Below are 23,360 nucleotides of genomic sequence, written 5' to 3'. Positions count from 1 at the left end.
ACCTCCTCAGCTCCTCTTTCCCCTTTGACATTATGCCAGTTGAGTGCACTGGGCTGGAATCTGAAACTGAAAACTGGTGAGACTTTTCTAGCAGAAGACAATAGGCCTAAGTAGCATGAGTTTTGACTCACATAAGTAATAATGGCATTTCTAACCAGTGTTGCCACTGGAACCTGCAGATCACCCTGATAATATCACTGTTGCTGTGATGAAGCAACCAGCCTCAAATTCCTTCCTTATCAAATAAGGTGAAGACTTGGGATCATCTTGTAACGAAAGGTCTGAATTCTTCTCTGCTGTTCTCAGCTTAAATACTCTAACCCCTTGTAATTACTGATTAGGCTGCAGCCCCATGGGTAGGGTTATTTTAGTCCCTTGAGCACATGGACCTCCTTTTCAGTTCACCCCCCTTTCAAATTCTTCTATGAGCAGTAGCAGAACCTTGAGCCCATTATTACAGCCTTTGAAAAAGTATGACTGAAATCCAGTCCACATTACTGCAAGGGTTTTTGCAGAGCAGGGTCCAAGCTTCACACAGGGACATTCCTTAGAAGCATCACGACAGCTGTTCAAAGGCATCTTGCATCTTCATCAAAACCGACATTTATTTTGAAATATTATTATTGATGAAATATATTTGGTGGCTTTGCATCTCTGATATGGTGCACACTTAGCATTATCTGCTTTCTTACATTACTGCTTCTCCAATGAATACTTAAAATCTCTTTAATTTATTTTAGTTCCAACTGAACTCTAGGTCCTGACTTGCTCATCCATGATTTGGTTTCCTGATCCAACAAGCTCTTTGGGAATAAATTAAGTAATTTATATAGTGTGAAGCCCTTCAGCATGAAGTGAGATGGAGTCACTAAAGAAATGCTCTCCTCTTGGAGCAAAAGGAGGCAACTGCAAGGATATCTACAGTATGTATTCCACACAAAAGATATGACTCTAAATCAGAGACATCTAAATTAAAGTCTTTCCACTTTCATTCAAGAAAGCATTCATTTTGAAAAACTTGATTTTTGCTTCAACTATCACATGAAGACAAATGCTTGAGCTCAGGTCTGACCTCACGGTAATGCACCATTATCACCAGTACTCTACTAATTCTTGAAGATTTGTGCCTAATGTGTACCAACCTGACTATTTTTTTGTAAAATATTATGCACTTCCTAGTGCTACTATTTAAGACACAGCAGGGAAAAAAACCAACTTGCTTAATGCAAAATAATAGACACAGGTTTCCTTTCAGGATATTTGTTACTAGATTCACTTGGACTGAAAAATTTGAGTATGAAAGATTAATTTAGAGATCATTTAGTTAATATAGAGATAACTTGGCAATAAAGTTTTGCTTAAGCTAGATAAATACAAGATCCAGCCCATGCCTTCAGTTCTTATGATTCTGCCTGGATATCAACTTTGCCCTAAGCAGATCTAGAAATTTGGAGTCATTTACAGAAAGAGAAAGGAATTATATTTTTTCAGAATTCTTTAAAAATTACACATTTTTAAAGTAGCTATGCAAGAGTTGAAGAGTAGTTCAGTTGAAGATTCTGAAGATAATCACAGTACTAAAATGACCAATTATTGAAAATCAACAAATTTTATTCTTTAATGGAAAGGTGAAAAAAGCAAAGCAGATCAGGATAAGAATTTGCAAGAAATCTAAATTAGATCTAGAGCCACACATAAAAGAGTATGCTTTATAAGCTTAGAATGTAGTATTTCAATTTTTGCAGTCAACGTCCTTGAAATTCTGTATTTTATAACTCTGCATAACTTCCAGTGCACGTTTCTCTAGGTGCAAGCTTTCAGGTGTTCTTTGAGGTATGGGAAAATTAATACAAGTATTCCCTACAATCTTTTCTACCCTTCAACTTCACAGTGTCTGAAAGCACCTGCCTGCAGTGGCACAGGTTTTCCCTGGCATACAGGCTTCAGCAGGCTGCAACACAGCCCAGGGCCAACCTCCTTGCTCTAGGGTGAAAAACTTTCCCCTCTGGGATTCTGAGGTGAATGAACGTCACACTATATTAGGAATGGCCAAAGTAACAACACAGACTCTCTTGTGGGTTGTACAGGATAGAAAGGTTTATCATCCCAGATCTTCTTGTGTAGACAAGTACGAGAAGGTCTGGAAAGGTAAAACTCTTATTGGTTAGTAAACTAACACATCACCATCACTGGTCAGTGGGGTTCACCACCCCTCGACCTTCTCTTGCAAGAAAACAAGGAACAGACAAACAGCACCTGCAAGGCTGTCTTATGATTCCCCAGGCCACATTCTCAGGCTAGTCTGAGACAGTTATGTGACCTGCTTTTCTACAGACACTGTGCTCCCTGCCTGCTGCTTGCATTTAGCATCCACAAACAAAGTGAATGCAATTTTAATGCTTCAGTTCCAAGAACTTTCCAATTAGCTGCATATTTTCTGTTCTGGTACTTGTCCTAAAATCAGTCCTCAAGCACATGTTGTAAGGGACAAGTATCTTCTGTGACTTCTATGACTCGTGCCTGCTACAGCATTTCAACACAAGGAAATTTGTAGTCTTTAGAATGTTAGAGATTCTCAGTGGTAGCCTAAATACCTTCAGAAATAATTTGGTTTGCCTGTCCCAGGTTCTTAATATGCTTTAGCTCAGGAGTTTCCTGTTTGGGGCTTGCGGTTTTTTAACAGCTACATAAACTACACCTTAACTTCAGTTATTCTGATGCACATTTCTAATCCTATGTTCCCTGGCTACAAGAAGCTAACACAGAACTTTTCTCTTGGCGTTTGCTTGTGCTATAGCAAATTTTTTGTTCCATTGACAGATAAGAGATGACATCACTGTCTGAAATGCTTTCAATTGACTAAGACAACACAAAGGTAAAGAGATCTCTTGCAAAAGTCATGCAGTCATTCCATATAAAACATGGTTTATCTTTAAGGAGTTACAGAATGCAAGAAAAACTGATACTGCACAAAGAATTGACTGTAATATAATTTCATTATAATCACAGTTCTACAAGTATTTCAAAGAACAATTTTCTTAGAGACATTTCTAAAGTAAAGAAAGCATGTAACAGCCTACATTTCTGCTTTGGTTTGGGGTGTTTTGTCATTGATTTGGGTTTCCATAGTTCAGGTTTTTAAATAAAGAAGGTCTGTTATTTCTAATATCCCCAGATGTTTGCAAATCCCACTCCATAGGCAGAGTTATAGCAGCTTGCATCTCTCTTTAAATTGGAGAGACCAAAAGGAAAACTATTTTTTAAGTATTAGGAGTACTGTACAGAACATACCCGGTTATTCTTTAGTTTTATTTTTTAATTTGTCTTTCACACACAGACAACAATAGATTCCATTTGCCACACGTTACTGTGATTTAAAAAGGAAACTTCCAAGCCTACGTATTCCACTGTTTAAAAGAGTTTAATAATGCTGATTTTATTTGCCTTCAATATGAGCAATTATTGATAATTTTTAATTCAACATCACTGCCTTTCCAAGACAAGTATATCAGAAATGGAAAACCCTTCTGGAATATTTTTGCCTCACAGAAATACAAATGAGAAAGAAAACAAGAACTGGAAAGGAACTGGAAAGGGCAATAAAACCTAATTCTTGCCATCATAACCACAGCCCCCTTTAGAAGCTTAGCCATGTGATGAGCTAGCATAAGACATTTGTAAATATTTTGTTCTCCCTAGCTCCACATGTGTTCTTCCATTTCTTAACTATTAGACCTATTTAAGAAGCAGTAAGCTTGCACATAAACCCTTGACAAAAGCTCTTTAATAGAATCCTTACAAAGGGTATATGTGTGTGGGTTTTTTATTTCACATTTGAACAGTAGCACATCTTAGGTTTTTTTTCCAGATCTGAAGCAAAAAATGAAACCTACTAGTCCTGATTAAAGAAATTTTCACTAGGCAAAGACTAAATCCAGGAAAACAATTATTATGACAACAAATTTCTCAGCATAATCCACATATCTTCTCTTTGTAAGTTGCTTTGTTTAGTTGAAAAACAAAAGCATAACCACTTCTTGGTAAATAAAATGGTGCAACCCTCAAAAACAGAGGAATTTTTATTAGAACAGACTGCTAGATTTCTAAAGCAATTTAATCATACACAATATATTATGATTTTTTTTTTCATATACTGGAGAGAGATTCATAAGTAATAGTTTTTATTTGAACAATATTATCTTCTCTAAAGTCTTGTATCATTCCTCCATGTTCAGGTACACATTTCCCAAAAACTTCTGAAAACCGTGTGTATTGAAGACATCAAAAGCTCTTGGAGATGACACAACCCTAGTCACAATTTATGAGTCCATTCCACACACCAGCCTTGCTGCTTTACAGCCTTTTGGGCTGTAAAGCTATGGGATGCAAATTCAGACTATTCACTATGAGGCAGGTCCCACACCGAATGCCATCAGGCTGACTGAAAAGAAACCAGAGGGTTTGCATCACTAACTAAAATTACTATGAATGATTTTGCCTCGTTCTTCTCCTTTGTTCAAGGCTATCATGACACAGACCCTTCTCAGCATTAACATAGAAGATGTTTACACTTTAGCAAAGATATTTTAAGACTGTCCACTCCACTTCTGAAAATAAGATGAACTAAAAAACCAAAGACGCGCATTCCTTAAGCAAACGTCCACCTCTACAAGCTGGTGGCCAAAAGGACCTTATCCTCCTAACCCACAGATTACACACACAAAAAGCATCTTCAGATTACCTCAGCAAAAACAAACAATCTCCAAGCACAAAAAAGGTACGGGGCATGCAATTTTATGGTGCCTAAACATCAATCCACATTTTCAGGTATACCACTGTAAGATAATGTTTTCTTCCTGAAACATTTATTACAAAACTTGCAGTTAGTCTTTCAAATTATCATGCCAGAAGCAGGTGTAAACTTGGAGCTAGGTTAAACTCCATGAAAAATTTCCATACTCCTGAGTACCTTTGAGACCAAACAAGAAAGGGCTTCATTAACATTAAGGCCTGTAATATCTATTTTAGGATTTTTCTTCTTCCAAAGAATGATTAAACAATGCAGAAAATAAGGGATAAGTTGCTTCATATAGAAACATAAATAACTTACTGGATGGTCCACATTTCATACTGTGTATTCTCCTGTTCCGAGACAAGGATGCTGTAGGTGAAGTGTTATAAACTGCCATTCCAGGCTCCTTTCAGAAAGAACAAGAAATCAGCAGCTATAAACAAGACACCTAAAAGTCTCTTCAGTCTGTCAGTAATTTTACCATTTTCAATAATATCTTTGCTTTGTATTGGCTTACTATAAAGTTCTCAAAAAACTCCATTGTAAAGTAAAAGGTATACTCAAGACTCCAATATCTTTTATTCTTCCTTCCTCCTAAACATACTTCTTACTGAAGATTTCTGCTCAGTAGGCCAGCCCAGAAAGAAACAAAAAAGTTATCACTATAATTCTTGGTGGGAGAACCTAAATCCAGGAGTATTCACAATAATCACTGATTTATTTGGTTACCTGCTTGCAGTTATGTGACGTTTTTTCTTTGCTGAGTTTTTCCCAGAATGAGCAGGGAGAAAGCAGAGAGAAAGGTGACTCTCTCTGAGGAGCCACGAACAAGGACTACAAAGCAATCCTTCCTTTTCCCACCCTCGAACAAGGGAGTGGGAACCACACACCCTAATTACATTTCAGCAGCGTGCCATGAGTGACACAGTCGAGTTGCCAAGATAAACCACATCCAAAAACCGGAGTGCTGAGCTGTAGTGACCCGATACTGCCAGCTCGTTTACCTCTACCGAGGAGCAAAAAGGCCCCCACAAAGCAATTGTTGCTGATGAGCCAGACCAGACCTCAGCTTTTCCTCGAGCCAGGATGCTTGGTACACCACATAACTTCTCGAACAAGCTGAAGCTCTAGATACAGCCACACAGTGTTCTCTCGCTACTTTATCACTGACTTTCGTTCAGGGTTGGCAGTCCTCGTGGCTGGGATAAAATAGACATTCGAGGGCAAGTCCTGTCGAATCACCAGAGGTAGAACAGCCACCCAGGATAGAGATGGTATCATAGAAGTATATAGATATACGAGTGAGGCAAGATACGAGAAGCGCATTATCCTGATGGCAAGCAGAACACCCATCCCTCTGTCCCGCACGGCCAGCCCCGCTCCGAGGGGTCTCCCCGGGAGCGGCGCTGGGAAGCCTGGCACCTCCTGAGCTCAGCAGCCTCACGAGCCCTGGAGGCAATGCTGTGGATGCTCTCTTTCCGGGGTCTGCCCGGCGGGAAGCTGCACATCCCAATGGCCCAGCGGTCTCCCCAGTGAGGTGCCCGGCCCCGCGGTGCCCGCCCGCCGCTCCTCACCTGCATCGCCGCGGCGAGGCCGCCCCTGCTCCGGGATCCCGCGGTGCTGCCTCGGCTGAGAAGGGAGAAAAAGGCAGGGTTGGCTCGGCCCGGGCAGCGGACCCAGCCAGCCAGCCCAGCAAGAGCCCCGATGTACCCCGGCCGGCTCTTACCTGGGGAGCGACAGGTCCCCGGCGGCGGGGGGCTGCGCCCGGCTACCCCACGGAGACAGGGCTGGAAGGCAACGACGGCAGGTTAGCGATGGCCAGGACTGCCCTGCCCTGCCCTTCCCGCCCTCCCACGCCATGCCATGCCATGCCGTGCCGTGCCCTCCCATGGCTCGGCACGCCACGGTTTCCCGGGCGGCGGGATGCTCACCCGAGGGCAGCCAGGCGCACAGCAGCACCCCGAGCAGGAGCCGGGTCCCCATGCGGGCGGCAGCGGCTTCCCGCGGAGCTCCGGCCGCCACCTGCACCCCGAGCTCATCCCGCCCTCCCGGGCGGGGCGGCCGGGGGGTTTATCCGCCGCCCGCCCCCCGGCCCGGCCCTGCCCCGGCACCCAGCCCGGACACCGCCCCTCGCCGGACAGCGGGGTCCGGCCCGGCCCTGCCCCGGCACCCAGCCCGGCCCTGCCCCGGCACCCAGCCCGGACACCTCCCCTCGCCGGACAGCGGGGTCCGGCCCGGCCCTGCCCCGGCACCCAGCCCGGACACCGCCCCTCGCCGGACAGCGGGGTCCGGCCCGGCCGCCCGCTCCCCCCGCAGCGCCGCTCCCGCCCCGGCCGTGCCGGGCGCTGACCGCACGTTCATTTCCACTTTTCCGCACGTTCATTTCCACTTTTCCGCACGTTCATTTCCACTTTTCCGCCTGCCCTCAGGAGTTTTGGGAGACGGCTCGTGTGCCGGTGTCTCGGCAGCAGCAGCCGGGACCGCCGCTCTAAGCAGCCGCTCCGGGGCGAGCGGAGCCGGGGCTGCTCCCACAGCTCCTGCGGATGGGCCGGAGCCGCCCGCTCCTGCTGGAAGCGGCAAGTCTTGTCCGTGCTCAGCACAGTGGCCCCACTGAAACACGTGTCAGCACTCCACTAATACAGGACATTGAGTAGTACAGGCATAGATAGACAATAGGCAGCCATAAGTGAGACATACACCGAATGCAGTGTGCAGCTAACGTGTGTGGATGGATTCCATAGCTTCTGGTAACTTTTCTTTTTTACTATAAATTCGCACACTGGAGTTCTCTGTGGAGCCTTTTGCATGTTTATGCCTCTTTGTTTTTCTTTCTTTTTTTTTTCACCCCTTAGCAATTAAATTTGCTTCCTTCCATTATGTTTATCCCCTTTTCTCTCTTCCTCTCACTGTTACCTTCACTCTGTTATTTTCCCTTTCCCATCTGCTGCTGTCTCTCCCCCCATCATTCTTCAGGTTTGCATATCTTATGACAGAGCTTTAGAAGCTGCCCATACCAGGTGAGAAACTGTCTCAGATAAAAAGGGGCCTTTCTGACTGCTTTGAGAAGTCTGTTAACAGTAAGTCATTAAAAAGATCTCTTTTCTGCCTTTGTAATTTGTCCCTGTGGATTGTGTTTCTTGTGTTTCATTTCTAATGAAATGATGGAGAACTAGTGATGTTTTCACTGAGAATTCTGTTCCCTCGTAAGTGTTGGAGGGAGAATGTGCTTGAGAGAAAAGAATGTGAGGAATAAAAGACATCCTTTCACTCTGACACAGCCTTTTCCAAATAACCCCAAGAAGATTTTTAGAATTATGTGCTAGCCTCATATCTGTGCTATATATGTGCTAGCCTATATCTGCTCTGAGTGCAGCATGTGCTTGGCTTTGGTGCACTTTCACTGATCCAAGTTACATTAATCGAAGTAGAGAAAGCAGATAAAAGCAACCGGGGTCAGGTTACACAACACACACTTTAATGTATTTCTTTGCCTACTAAATGACCTGCTCACTTTGTTCATTTTCCCATTATACCACAAGTAGCAAACAAGAATTGAAGCTAATTTAGAGACAATTAAGATGAAATCTGATTTCTTCCTAGGAAAGATTTCATTATCTAAAAATACTAAGCAGTCATAATTGTACCATCTTTTAATTTATGGTGCATTTGAATCAATGAAAACTTCAGAACCATCTCATAAATTTACTGATTATCCACCTTCCAGTTTTGGAGAATGAGTTAGCTTTGTGTACTTCTTTGCTTTGTATTTACACACAGTAGAGCACAGGAATTCATGTAACAGCAGACTAACAGCCCACCAAATTTTTCATCCTTTCTGCACTGTGTCCTTTACATCATGATTCGGAGCAGTTTTCACATCACCAAGTTGATTCCATTTATTACATGGAGGAATTTATGAATCCTGGGAAATTTATCTGTGTTGTTAAAACTAGTTACTTTCTTTCAAATGTACATAACTTTGAGCTTGTGTAAGATCTATTCCTGTAAAGCCTTATAGAAACGATTGTTAGATATCAAATGATATTCTAGACTATATGTCAATTTAAAGGCGACATGCATGGGTTCTAATGCGTGCCTTGAATTTTTTGTCTCCTTCTTTCTCTTTTCAAATACAAGATAGTTGTTTTTGCATTACATGGAAAAAATTCTGTATCTGTGTGGAGAGAAAAGCTTTTTGGTATTATGTGATACTGGCACATAGATAATTGTGATTTAGGTATTAATAGTTGCCATTTTAAGAGAAAATTGTTTTCTGAAAACAACTGTATTTATTTGTATACAGGCTTCATATGCATTCCTCTCATATTCCTGACACCTGATAAGAGAAATGGGTAGTGTACATTCAGTTGAAATGTTCCAATAATGCAAAATCATCTGAAAGGGCTAACAGTTTCTAAGGAGTTATCCTATAGAAATAATAAAATAGAATGCAGGAGGTTTTATGGCAGTATGGATTTCTTTTTATTTCTTTTTTATTCAAGCTTTTATATGTATTCATACAAGTTTCCACTTTGTTGGAAGGAGGAAAGGTAGGTTACCTGTCCTTAAGTAAACCTTGCTCTCTCTGGAGTTACGCAGTTACAGGTGATTCTGCGTGGAGACAGAGACTTGGGTGAACAGGTGTCCTCCACTCGCTACCATCCTGACTGAGGAAATCTATCATCTTGGACTGCAGTAGAGAAAGTGGGAGAAGAACCAGCTCAAAACAAAATCGTATGAAAGAGATTAGCCCGAAATCGGTTCCTTTTCCGACCTTGATTCTTCTGCAGTTACACACAGCAGCCACGTCAGAGGCTCTGTTTGTAAGAAACAGCATTGTGCTGGTGCGAAAGGCAGGGAAAGTTGATTTAGACAGTGATGCATCAGCTGCACTCTGCTTTCCTAAAAATAAAGAAGCTGTGATTATTTGCCGTACAACAGTTTATCAAAGCAATTTTTTTTCTGTTTGTTTGGACTTCGGGGGTTTTTTTGTTTGGTGTTTTGTTTTTAACCCAGGCGTAAAAGTTCACATCTTTGTAACATCATTAGTGTTACTGACACGCATGTTACCTACAAATACAGGAGAGAAATTGATATGGGAGCTGGGTGCCGTTTGAGGAGTGACAGTTGTAAAAATCAGACCAAGGCAAAGCCCAGGTAGCACACCGCGGGGCGGGGGGTCGTGTATGGACGGATGTTTATTTTACTTTTACTTTGACTTTCTCCGCCGTTTCGGCCGCAAGCCCGAGGGCGGGTCGCGGTGCCCGGCCGCTCGTCCCCTGTCGTGTCGGGGATGCTGGAGGCGGCTGCGGGCGCGCCTCCCACCGCCCCGGGGCGCGGCCTCGCCCGCGCAGCCGCCCCGCGCAGCGTCCGCACCCGCGCAGCGTCCGCACCCGCGCAGCGTCCGCACCCGCGCAGGGCCCGCCCCGCTCCCGCACCCGCGCAGCTCCCGCACCCGCGCAGCTCCCGCACCCGCGCAGCGTCCGCACCCGCGCAGGGCCCGCCCCGCTCCCGCACCCGCGCAGCGTCCGCACCCGCGCAGGGCCCGCCCCGCTCCCGCACCCGCACCCGCGCAGGGCCCGCCCCGCTCCCGCACCCGCACCCGCGCAGGGCCCGCACCCGCGCAGGGCCCGCACCCGCCGCCGCCTCCATCAGCCCGCCCCGCTCCCCTCCCGGCCCGCACCCGCGCAGCTCCCGGCCCGCTCCCGCAGCCCGCACCATGGAGCGCCGCGTCGCCCGCGAGTTCCGGCACAAGGTGAGGCTGCGGGGACAGCCGGGGCCGCCTCCCCGACTGGAGCGGGGGCTGCGGCCGTCACGGCCCCCCTGGCCGGGCACGGCTCTGCCCCGGTGAGCCGGGGAGAGGAAGCGAGAAGCTCGGGGACTTTGCACTGCCCTGCCAATGGCGCGGGTGGCAGCCTCCTGGGAGGGGATGGGTGCTAAAACCCTTAGAAAGCGAGGGAGAGAAGAGGAAGGTTCCTCAGTGGGAGAGCTTTCCCAGGGCCCAGTTTTCCAGGATCAGTTCGTGTTTTGTTTAATGCCCTGTGGGAGCTGGCGCCGCTCGGGGCGGGTGCTGCAGTGCAGGCGCTGGCAGTGCCCGCTCGGCCCGCCGAGCTTCCTCCTTAATGTTCGCACCCCTGTGCAAATGCACTTGATACGAGGAGCGGCTCGGGCTGCCTGGCACCGTCCTTTTGTCATTTTCCCGGTTAAATAAGTGCTCGGCAGAGCGCAAAATTGTATGAGGGAAGAACGCTCAAAAGACTCTAATTAAAGAAAGGAGGAGGAAAATAGTTTCCGTGTGTAAAAGATGGTTTTGCCAAGCCATTTAGGACTCTCGGAGTAAAGTTTTCTGTAGTGTTTTGTGGGGGTTTCTTTTGTTTTATGAAGGAAGTTGTGGTTGATTTTATTTAGTTTTTGGGTTGGTTTTTTTTTGTCAGCTAGGACACACAGTTTCTGCAAAGTAATGTCATGTTTTATGGAAGTATCTGTCACTTGAAAATAAACGCATTAACTAAAGAATTGTTAGGATGAATTAGAAGGACAGCAAAAAAACTTACATCAAACTGGTGTTCAGAAACTGGATATTCCATAATGATGACGGTAACCATCTAGCACATTGTTTCTGCCTTGCTTCCTATTACTGTATAACTCAGCAGTGGGTTGTGCAACATTTCTGTAAAGACTGGTTTCTAGGTGGGTGGTTACTGTCTTGAACTTTAAACCTTCTCCCTTTCATTGCTTCTATAATTCATAAATCATTCAAGCCCCACCCCTGATAACGTAAGATGTATTTTCAGTGTTGCTGCAAAGAGCTGGGATGCAGATATCAGTGACGGCCTTATCTGAGTTAGAAGACATTGAAACAAGTATTTTCTTTTTTTTTATTTTGTATCATCCTGCTTCTAGTGACCTCTGCGACATCCGCTGTCTTGGATACTTACTTTTTCTGTGACATACCAGTGAAGATGCTCACTACAAGATCTAAATTTCCTCAGTTAGTGGCCATTTTATTTCTTTTCTTTTTTTCTTAGTTTCTTTTTTTCTTAGCAATTTTAATCAGTTTCCCTATCAACCAAGCAGCAATGTAAAATATGTAATACATACAAACCATATTGACCAGTTTTTCCCTTTCCTTCAATAGTTTTCCAAAATCTGTGTAGCTTAAACAGCACTTCATATTTCTTCTTTGAAATCTGGCAGATTGGTATAGTGCTAAGATAGTGCATTATTGTCATCTGAATTTTTTCCACACCAAAAAGTGCTTTTTTCCTCCCCACAGCTTCTATTCTACTGAATAAACTTAGGTAGACTTCTTGACAGACTTTATTTTTTTGGTTGGTTGGTTGGTTGGTTTTTTGGGTTTTTTTTTATGTATGAAGGTGCAGGTTGTGTGATGATTTTTTTTTATTATTAATTTCTATGAAAAACAGCACAATGTATGTAGTGAGAAATAGAGCATAAGCAACTCTATATTCTAGGATTATCAATGATACAACTACTATGAAGCTTCTTTAAATAATCACAGAAGGGTTGAGGATGGAAGAGACACCTGGAGGATGTCTGTCCCTACCCCCAGTGCTCAGGGCCACCAAGAGCTGACTGTCCAGGGCTGTACCCAGATGTTTTTTCTTAAATACCCGTGGTTTAAAAGGTGTGAAATCACCTATCCCATTACTCTACAGTCATTTTCTTGAGAAAATTTTCTTCTGTGATCCAAGTTATGCCATGTCACCACTGATTTTTTTATTTTTTTTCAAGATAGTGGGAGCATGACATTTTAGGATTTATGAAATTAGAGTCAGCTTTTAGAAGCTGGTAAGTCCAGGTAAAGCATATGTCTACAGTAATACTTTACCCCAAGGAGTTAAAGAATTAGGAAAATGGCAAGAGATGCAGGTGGCTATGAGGCAGTGATAAGTGATGGAACAGAAGGCAGCAGGAGGAGAATAACCCATTAGTAGGGGTGGCCCAGGATGATGAACCCAGTTGTAGCATTCCGAATATATTAGAAATCATGTGGATGCTGGGTTTTGTCAGAGGAAGAGGAAGTTGCTGGTGGAGGATGAGAAGTGCAGGAGTCAGAAAGACTGAACATTTTGACAGAAGAAATAGCAGAATTTAAATGTGGCCCTCCATTTTCTTAGAGGAAATGGTGATGTATCCACCAGCAAGCATATCAGGAGAGAAATAGCATGTTATCAATCTTTGCTTTCCCTGCTAGGAAAAAGAGATGATGATGGTTTTGCCATTTGCTGTGTAGGGTTGATGCACTTAAACATAGAATGTTCTTTGTGGGACACTGCTCATACAATATCTTTGCTAACACCAGGGATTGAGCTCTGTATTTTACCTGTCAGGGAAGTGAAAAATGGATGCTGGAATTAGTTTACCTTGAGTTTTGCCTTTACAGTTTTGAGTTTGCCTTTACAATTGTGTCGAGTCAAGTATTGCTGGAGTGCCCAGTATTGCTGAAGTTTTGATGGCAAACATTTTATTTCCTTTTAAGACAGACTTTATCCTGTGTATGTTGAAATTCACCGTGAATAAATGGGCTTACTCACTGGTGTAACTGTAAAGCAATCTTGACCTGCTTGTAGCTTTCTGGCCTTTAGGTGTTTCGAAAGTGTCTTTTTCCAGAGGAGACAAGTAACAGAAAACCACCTGTATGCAGAGTCTTGCCGGCTTTAGAGAGCCAGAAGGTACAAGTAATAGAAAACCACTGGTATGTGAAGTCTTACTGGCTTTAGGGAGCCAAGTGGGACAAAAGGAATATGAAGCATGTATTTAGTTTAGAACATAATACAAACCATTGCAAACCTAGAAAGAAAGGGCCTTTCTTTAAGTATGCAAATTGCTTCTCAGTCTTCACGTCACAGTAATATTACCCTTTAGGTCAGATGTAAATTGTTTTCCTAAACATCAGGCTTGTCCAGATGTAAAACCAGTGTGATGTGATGTCTCTTAACAAGTAAGATTAGTAGGGGTCTCACTATCACTGAATATAAATTTAACTCCTCATGTAAGAATTCAGGTTTGGTTTTCTTTTGTTTTAATTTACTGTAATTATCCAAGAGCGGGCATAGTAATATGACACTGGTTTAAGTAAAGGTACAATTAGTGGGGGAGGAAAGAATAACTAGCTCTTAACATCAGTTAAGAGCTGGAGCAAGGAGGAACAGAGATGTAGCAGTTTGCATAATGCTATAAGTGAGCTCCTGAAATCAGTGGTTTGGACGACAGGACAGAGATTATATCTCGGTGTGGTGGTTTTATCTGTGACAGCATGTGCTACATTAACGAGTGGCCAAAAAGGTTTCTGAAGACATTTATTCAACAGTACAGTGATTACCAGGTAAGACAAATATGATACTACTGTAATAACACCACTGCCACTGCTGAGGGAAATCTAGCAGACAGAATACATCAGGATTCACCACCTTGTCTAATTGTTGTCATATTAACTTTAGAAAGTCTCGTTTTAAGTGTGACATTGTGAGGTAGTGCTCTATTGAAAAAATATGTTTATCTTTAAAAAATTCTTTTTCCTTGATGAAATCTTTGCTCTATGGCTTAAGAATCTGTGAAAGTCTCTCATGTTAAGCATTTGTGGCTATTAAGTCAGGGTTTAACGATAATGTCTTTGGGTTTTCAGGTCAATCTATTAATTGACAATGAAGCAGAGAAGGATTACCTTTATGATGTGCTGCGGATGTACCACCAGTAAGATCTAGCTTTATACATGTTTGTGTAGAATTTTACTAATATTTTTAAATTTGAAGAATTAATATCCACTATTTTAAATACTCTTTCTATATGCTACTAGAAAAGTAGTTGAAATAAGAGGTTTTTATCCCATTTAATGAAGTCTGTTGGTTTCACAGCATAACCTGCAGGCAAAGAAGGAGCATGTCTGTAATTACTTCTTAAGTTCCTTTGGTTTTTTGACTTGGCAGTTTTTTAAAAGATTTTGGTGGATTCATACTTGGAGTGTAGGGGGGGAAGACTCCTGCATGATAAAACTGTTCTTAGGAAACAGGAAGAGAACATTAATAAATTCATTCATAAAATTTCCAAATAAAGCTTGTTTATTTGATACGAAGTTTTCACTGACACTGCTTTTCAAAGATTTTTTGCTAACTTGTCAAAGAAAAATTTTGCAACTATCCTTCAGAAAGCTGGAAAAATTTAGTCTTGGAATCTGTTTGGCATGTTTAGTGACTCTGGCTTATTACAACACAACAGTAAAAAATGGGGAAGGCGATATTACTAATCCTATCGCTGAACTGATTTAAACCACAGTTGCCTCAGACTTGTTTTGCTGCAAATGACAACCTATGATCTATTGCTTTTCAAAGAAGATGAGAATATATTTTCCACTAATCATAGCCAAGTGGCTCTGATGGACATTGTTTCCATTGGTATTGTAATTAAAAGCTGAGTGAAATGTAGACGTTTCCATCTGATGTTTGCACCGAGCTGTAGTTATGGGGGTATTCAGCTGCATATCTGATTCAGTTTCACTCAGGTCTGTCTAATTGCTTTTCCATTCATAAAGACTGTTGTTTGGAAAGCCAGTTGGTTCAGCAGATCTGAATTATTTAAAATCTTCTTGCAGTTACAAAATTAACAATGCATATGGCAACTTTTCTTCAATTTCCACAATTGCAATGACTTGGGCAACATTTTCAGTATCTCTGTGAACATATAATGATGATGTATCACTTCCTGGGAATACATTATGAAATATGTATGGCAAAAAACCGTGCAATTGCTGATGGAGTTAGGACTTAATATCTGCTTCACTGTGAATAACATTTCCAGAAGTATTTGACCTCTAATCCTGTGTAGGTATTCCTGATCCGTATTTTCAATGCCCATGCCTCAGAAATATTGCAGCCAAGAAACATAAATTAAAAGAAAGGGAACATCAAAAAATATAGAAAAAGTTTAGCTGACTGTTTTATAGGAATAGCTCCACTGAGCCTTAGCTCCACTCCTGCAGCTGTAAAACAAAGTATATATTATAGACCTGTATCTATCACAGTGCTGACAATTTCAAGACCACTTTGCTTAGCTCTCATAAAAGAGATGCTCACAGCAATTGAACTTCTGTAGGTTTTGTTAATTTGTTAATCACCCTTCAAATTTGATTTTGAGCAAAAATAAGGTCTTTGCTCTAGTTGCTGAGTATTATGATTTTTTTTTTCTTAGATTGAAACAATTTGTCAGTCCTCTAAGCTCAGGAAAGAAAGGAGCTTGTAGCCTAGGTTTACTTAGAAATATCACTAACTATTAAGGAAACAAAAATCCATTAGGTACGTATGTCTAATTTGAAAAGTTATTTTCAAACAGTTCCATAAATCTTGTGGGTACTCTGAGAATGAAATTGGAGATGTCATCTATAAATGTGATGTGCATGACCTTAAAAGGTCAAGTGAATGTATAGAAGACTTCAGATGTTTTGAAGCAAGTACTCTTTATTTACAGAAGGTTTGCTTTCCCAGGGGCTATTCTGCTTTCGTCAAACCGGTATCTGCATAAATATCTTTTTTTAGTAGCCTGAACGGACATTCAAATACTGAAGCTATGTGCACAGCAGCTCATAAAGCACAGCTTTTTGTTGGTGTGTTGTTTACCTGTGTTGGTTTTGTCACTGTGTTTTTGCAGGTCTATGAATCTCCCAGTGCTTGTGGGGGACCTAAAACTCGTGATTAATGAACCAAGCAGGTTGCCTCTGTTTGATGCTATCCGCCCACTCATCCCATTAAAACACCAGGTGGAATACGATCAGCTTACACCCAAACGATCAAGGTAAGAGAATGCAGAACAAAAACAAAAACAACCAAAAAAAAAAAAAAAACAAAACCCACAAAAAACCCCAAAAACCAAGCAAACAAATAAACAAAAGCAGCTAACTTAAATGCAAGTAGGAAATACTGAGTTTCGGGGTAAATTCAGCATCAAATATTGTTCATCTGTGTAGAGTTGAGCATACTTACTTTAATTTTGCTATTTTTGCTAGAAGTACAGCTACCTGTACTATACTTAAATTGTTTGCCAAGTGGTCTAGTAAAAGCAGGGTAAAGGAGTAAAAAACAATCTTTTCTCATTTTTTCTGCATTTAATAATAAAACACCCGCATAGCTCTAACTCTCTAAAAGCAGCTTTCAATCATTGCAAATAACCTTTTATATGAATAAACTTGATGGTTTTAGTTAACACACATCCATCCAAACTTCAGTGAACTTGCTTTTTTAATGCCTAAACTATATAAGAGAAAAACAATGTCTAAATTTCATATGAATCATTATTGAGACACTTAAGTGTTTTCCATTTTTGCAGAAAGCTGAAAGAGGTGAGATTGGATCGTTTGAATCCTGAAGGGCTTGGATTAAGTGTAAGAGGTGGAGTGGAATTCAGCTGTGGCCTCTTCATCTCCCAGTTAGTTAAAGGAGGACAGGCAGACAATGCTGGACTTCAGGTAAGAAAAGTCTGTTCATGTTAGGTGCTAAGGGCTGTTCTTTCACATTTAGAAACTGCTTTTGCTAAGATGCTCTGTGTCTCTTCTAGTAGAATTCCTAAGATATGTAAGGCAAGGCCATGGTAAATACCATTATGCTAGTGGTGAATCAAGTTATTAAAAATGTTCATTTTGCTGTTTTTAATGATATGTAAAGCTTTTTTTAAAAAAAATTTTGTTTGGGATATGTTAACTGTGGAATGTTGTAGGGTTTTCTGGAATGTTTACACTTCATGAAGAGCAACAATTATATGTAAGCAGATGGAAAGAAAGATCTCTAGACTGTGAAAGAGTGCTTTAAGTTGCCAAGTTCTGATAAAATGTAGAACAGTGCATTTCTAAAAGTGTTCATTCCATCTTGCACAGATATAATTCGTGTAATGAAATGTTTACTTGAACTTAATGTATAAGTTGTGAGGGTTTTGGTTTATGCAACAAAATAACATATTTTTGACTATTCCCAGTATCCTCTACTGCATGGAATTGCACTTTCTGTGATTGAATTTTGGATACATAAACTTGCCAATAGGGTCAGCAAAAATAATTATGTGTAGAAACACTGCAATACTTATGCAATTTGCATGAATGAAGTTTTGGGTGTCTGGTTTCTTTTTGAATGTGGCATTACTTAGTGAAAAGAGAAGCAAGGAATTTCTGTGCCGAATGTCTGCATCTTGCAGTCAGACTTTGAATCTGATAAGGTGTGTTAAAGATCTGAGTTTCTGACTGGAAAGGCTAATATGCCTGGCTACTTTTAATCTGTCAAGTCTGAATATTTGCTGAAAGTATTGATGGCTAAGGATTATGTTTAACACTAGTCCAAAATATATTAGACTAGCATGATTCCTTACAGAGTTTAATTAAGCTAGCATGTTTTGTAGATACGCTTCAGTATTACCTCACAAATATCTTAGATTAAAAAGTAAAAATACATATCTGTCAACAAGGTAGTTGAAGTTAGGTTTCCATGTTTGTGTCACTCGGACTGAAAGCTAAAATTTAAACTGTTCCTCTTTCTGTTTGCATGCATGTGCCTGCCCTTCTGTTTGTGCATTCATACCTATATATCCCACTCAGAATCACCTTTGAATTAGTTCCATCTTCTGTGAGCCTGCTCTGCAGAGGGGCATGACTGGCCTGCATGACAGGTGCATCCAGGGGGATGCTTTAGAAACTCCTTGGAACAAAAGCACAAGTTCAGTATGTAGCTAGAGCTGAGAGGGTTTAATAGCTCAGCACAAACCTTATGCTCTGTGTGTTGTCAGCCCAGTTTAAGCATGGGATTTGCCAATGGGCAACTGCAGAAAAGGACATTGATGCACCTTCTCTGAGTTCACACTACAAAAGTTGATGTACCTCATTCTCTACGCTACACAGCAAGAATGGGAAGCGTAGACAAGGCCTTAAAGTAAGCCACTGCCTTAAGTTAATTGCCATTTTTATACGTTTGTGTTAATGCTGTGTTGCAGCTCTGCTTCTCTGCTCATTTCAGACGAATGTTTTGAAACAATCACTGGATAATAGTGATGCTCAGCTGTTGTGCCGCTATTAGGATGTCAGTTTTCCTGCTTTCTCTGTATGCAAAAGGCCCCATGGCCTTCTGTGACATAGGTCATCGTAGGACATGTTGGTGTCAGTGAGGGGGATTGTAAAGGATCTTTGGGCTGGAGTGTACAGACTCTATTGCAACTCAGAACATAGTTGGGCTTTAGCAGACAAAGTAGGGACAATAAGGGGCAAGAATTGAGGCTTGACTCTGAACTTATTAGGGTTAGATGATATGAATTAATATGGGTAGATGGTGCTTTGAAGCTCCTGCAACGGCCTGGCTTCTGCTTTTCGATATGTGGTGTTAAAGCTCAGCCTAAAGTGCCTGAATAATAGGTGGCACTAGGCACTTTCTGAACCTCACTGAATAACAAGACCTGACAGGCAGCCCATTGTTCTAAATTGCTGTCTCACAGTAAAGCCAACTGCTTCTGAAATTTCACCCACCTGCTTTATTTAACAAAATCTCTACACATTTTCAATCCCAAAAATGCAGACTGAGAAAGGTATAATGATTTTCTATTATACCATCAGTTTTACATCCTGCTACTTTTAAAATTTCCAGTTCAAATGGCATGATTTCTCCTTGAAGTACTTTCCAAGTTAAAATGACCAAATAATAATGAAGGTTCTCTGTGGCACTTGTAGTTTTGACCCTTTTTTGACTACAGTTTCTCTAAAAGGCACAAGTGTTTTCTCCTTCCATTAAGAAATGGACTTCATCTCACACCCCCACTGCTTTTTGATACTTGTGTATGAGGATTCTGCTGAATACAAAGAGTTTGGTGTGAATGATGAAAGTGGAAGCAGTATACAAAATGGGAAATTTGAAACAGTTGATGTTATTATATGAAGCCCTTCAATTTCCTAGAAGCACTAAATATTATATTTCTCATGTTAAAAGTTAGAAATAATAGTCATTTTACTTGAGAAAAGTTAGGTTTACATCTTTTTTCTAAAAAATCTGTCATCTCTCTGATTGATAGGGAAAGGGGAAACTGTGACATAATACCAAAATAATTGTTACTGTTCTGCTCTGCTCTGTCCCACGGACTTTTATCTCTACAGCTCTGATTCATTAGCTTGGTATACAGTGATACCTGTACAAAAGTAACAAAATACATGAAAACAGCTATTAATTACCCCAATATTGGATGTGGTTGTTCAGGAAAAGCTGTTCAAGTATCCTAAAGAGAAGCAGTTTGCTGTATGCCTATACATCTGTAGTTCAACCTAGTTTGGGTTATTTTTAAGGCAGCCTTAGTCATTGTCTGTCAGCAATACAGATGTCATTAGATTGAGTGAAGAGTGTTGAGTTTCAGAAATAAGATGACACTCTATTGAAGGAGAGTATTAAAAATATCTGTATGGGAAAAGCTCATTCCTATACTGGAGGGAAAAATCAAATATGCTCTTGTATGCATTTATAATTTTGCAAGTGCCTCTTGGGGAGATGAGAACAGATTTGACTCGGTGAATGCTGACATCCTGAGAACACAAATTCTGCTGATACAGAAGCCCCATGATGTAATTGTCATTTGCAGCCCTAAAATTGTGTCCTTCTGTGTGGTAAGGCATTTCAGGCAATAACTGTCTGACAGATTAGCTTTTTAAAGAGTGCAAACCCAGGCTCCATGGTCTGTTACAGTCTGCATGATGTGGAAGATGTGAGTAAAATGGGAATCTTGAACTAAAAACCAAATAAAAAACCCAGCCCCGCCACCCTTCACCACATATGTAAAATCAACAGAAAATGGGTAGCATGGATGGATGTGGTTTTGAATCTTTGGAACAAGTCAGTTGAGTGACAGCAAGAGCTATCAGGGGTGTAACTATAAACAGCAGACCTCATGTGCTCTTCTGGTCTGATTCTGTATTTTTACCACAGGTTGTATGTTCAAAAGCCTTCATTACTGACCTATTTCTGCTCTTACTGAAGATCATTTTAAAAATCTGACTGTCAAGCTCTTAGGAGAGCAGGTTATTGCCCTGGATGAGATTCTTTTGGATGCCCAGTAGAGGGAGGGGATGTCCCACTGGTGAGGGACTAGGGACCACAGTTCTAGTGTGGTCCTCTTGCCTCTGCAAGTTCTGCAGGACAGTTTTCTTTGCTTTAGTAGCCTTCTGATGCTGTGCTGTGTCAGACAAAAATCAGCTTGGAAAAGTGGAAAGTGTGGAAAGTGGAAAGTGTGACACATGAGGAATGATGGTAGAGTGGGCATGTTGTTAATGTTTTGCATAGTATTGCAGAGCATGAGACACTTCCCAGAAGCATTAGAAAAGCTTGTGAAAGAAATAAAGAAGTTATTGGTTATTGGTTGTATTTTTGGTTTTTGGTTTGTGGTGATTTTGTTTTTTTCAATTGGACAGATCACAGCAAGATTCAATAGTCATTATTACAATATAAAAAAGGCAGAAGGTGTCAGCATGCCTAATGGCCTGTCACCCAATGTAGTGCTTCTGTGTGTGTTACAGTCTCCAGAACACAGGCTATATTGAGGAGTTTCTACTTCCAGTTCCACTCACTCCTCTCATTTAAAATGAAAGCACAGAGCTTCTCAACAAATTGTAAATTTATTTTTATTAACGATCTTGATAATGCATTCCACCCATATTTTGTGAAATAAAAATACAGTTGCTTTAACTTTGCTGAAACTTGAAATCACCCTAATGCAGATACCAGCATGGAAAACTTAAGCCTAAAGTGAAATTCGGGAGCTTGACACTTGAGTCTTTAAATGGAACATTTTAGACAAGCATTAACTAGGGATAATGCTGCCATGGAACCAGACACATTTGTGAGAAGGCACCCAAAGTTTCATTGACTAAGAACAAAAACCCGTGCTGTTGATAGTAATGAAAAAAGTCTCATCAAATACATTTTACATAACAAATATTCACAAGAGTTCAGAGAAAATGCTACTGGAGAGGAGTAAACCCAAAGTATTTGGCTTTTTTTTTCCGTGTGCAGATCAGAGGTATAAGATGATACTGCTGATGGTTTGTTAAGGTAATTTCCTGGTAATCATTTGTATATTTTACTGTGCAGTGGATTGGTCTGCATTGATAATGGAAGAAATCATGCACTAAATTTTCATACAGCCATATCACATGGTTCACACCAAGTAAAAGTCTTTGTTTAGGGTGGTCTAGCCAGGGACTGGCATTTTTCAGTGTAATCTTGAGCAGGTAATAAAGCACTACCTTAAATGAGGTAGGCAATGTGTTCATCAAGAATTCCTTCTCAGCCTGCCTGGATAAGAGGATCATTGGGCAGAGTTCATAAAACCTTGGAAAGTTCTCTCTGGTCATCACAGCATATCAAATTTGGATTTATATTAGAGGAAGAAAAATGTTTTGACTGTACTTTGATAAATAAGATTTGAAATTTTATGGAAGTGGCTGAAAGCACCCTGTCTGTTCTACACTGTTAATTTGAACACTGCCAGGAATGTCCTTGGGGTGCTGCTGTTGGATTGCCAATACATGTTAGTGGGATTCCCCAAAGAAAGACAAAGAGGCAAAATCCCTTAAAATAATGCATTTTCTCATTGCCAGAATCAGGAAAGATAATAAGACCAAGTTTAGTTTCCTATTGATCAAATATATTAGGGAAAGTATCTCAGAAAGCATATGGTAAAAGCAAACTTTAACTTCTGAAGTATAAAAGAAGAAAATAACTCCAAAATTAATTTGAATTAAAACACAGACTCTTATTTTTAAGGTAATCTGTGGAGCACAAATCTGATGTATAGTAGACAGTATTTATAAAATTGTTATTTGGCCATTAATTTGCTCTTTCGGTATTTGGTATTAATTCAAAACAAATATAGATAAATCTGATCTGGACATTACCTGAAATTCAGAAAGTATTCCTGAATCAACATTATCTAACCTTTGCATCAAAATGATTGCCAGATTGTATTCAATCTTAAAAACTTTAAAAATTATTAACTACCAATTGCTTTCTCTTCTCACTTTGTTTTTTGAGGTTGGAGATGAGATAGTGCGCATAAATGGATATTCCATTTCATCATGCACACACGAAGAAGTCATAAACCTCATTCGTACAAAGAAAATCGTGTCCATAAAAGTTAGACGTAAGTAACACACACACACACACACAAAATCCCGTCTGTCACCAAAGATTGCTATTAATGGATTGCTCATGGTCTGTAGAAACTGAACAAAATGTTTTTCCTTTTCAGATGTTGGCATGATACCTGTCAAAAGGTAATGGCTTTTCATTTGAAAACAGATTATTCATTTTCGCACAGTCTCTTCTACCCAAAGAATCTGTGTTTAATTACGAAAATGTGTGAATGATGATTAAAATGTCACATCCTTTTTAATGAACAAGCAGATGTCTTGTTTGATGAATCTGATTTTATACCAGTTTCCTACTTAAATGAACCAATTTATGTCTCCTCATTTGTCACGGACATCTGGAAAAATAATTATTAATGCACCTAGCTTAACAGAGAGCTCCATTGCTTATTTATG

The 23,360-nt window shown here is 40.9% G+C and overlaps 2 protein-coding genes across 5 annotated transcripts in view; one reads left to right on the top strand and one right to left on the bottom strand.

Moving 5' to 3' along the window:
- OTOG (otogelin) overlaps positions 1–6,836 on the bottom strand; it is a 92,900-nt gene extending 86,064 nt beyond the window's left edge. The window contains exons 1-4 of the mRNA XM_086895340.1: positions 6,724–6,836; positions 6,519–6,579; positions 6,367–6,421; positions 5,111–5,198 (exon numbers count right to left, since the gene is read on the bottom strand). Coding sequence (XP_086751466.1) covers positions 5,111–5,198; positions 6,367–6,421; positions 6,519–6,579; positions 6,724–6,775 — 256 coding nt within the window. The 5' untranslated portion in view covers positions 6,776–6,836. The remainder of the gene's footprint in view (positions 1–5,110; positions 5,199–6,366; positions 6,422–6,518; positions 6,580–6,723) is intronic.
- Positions 6,837–10,193: 3,357 nt separating this feature from the next.
- The window catches only part of USH1C (USH1 protein network component harmonin), a 46,990-nt gene continuing 33,823 nt past the window's right edge, over positions 10,194–23,360 (top strand). For 2 of the 4 annotated variants that reach the window (XM_023929073.2, XM_023929077.2), the window contains exons 1-6: positions 10,341–10,547; positions 14,442–14,509; positions 16,457–16,600; positions 17,132–17,270; positions 22,849–22,957; positions 23,066–23,090. In XM_023929073.2, coding sequence (XP_023784841.1) covers positions 10,512–10,547; positions 14,442–14,509; positions 16,457–16,600; positions 17,132–17,270; positions 22,849–22,957; positions 23,066–23,090 — 521 coding nt within the window. In that variant the 5' untranslated portion in view covers positions 10,341–10,511. Of the gene's footprint in view, positions 10,291–10,340; positions 10,548–14,049; positions 14,142–14,441; positions 14,510–16,456; positions 16,601–17,131; positions 17,271–22,848; positions 22,958–23,065; positions 23,091–23,360 lie in introns of those variants that run through there. The other 2 variants (XM_086892734.1, XM_086892735.1) reach the window with 2 other exon arrangements.

Source organism: Cyanistes caeruleus, chromosome 6 (genome assembly GCF_971803275.1).
Source record: "Cyanistes caeruleus chromosome 6, bCyaCae1.hap1.1, whole genome shotgun sequence".
In the NCBI taxonomy this organism is placed as follows: domain Eukaryota; kingdom Metazoa; phylum Chordata; class Aves; order Passeriformes; family Paridae; genus Cyanistes; species Cyanistes caeruleus.
This window is presented reverse-complemented; position numbering and strand designations above follow the sequence as displayed.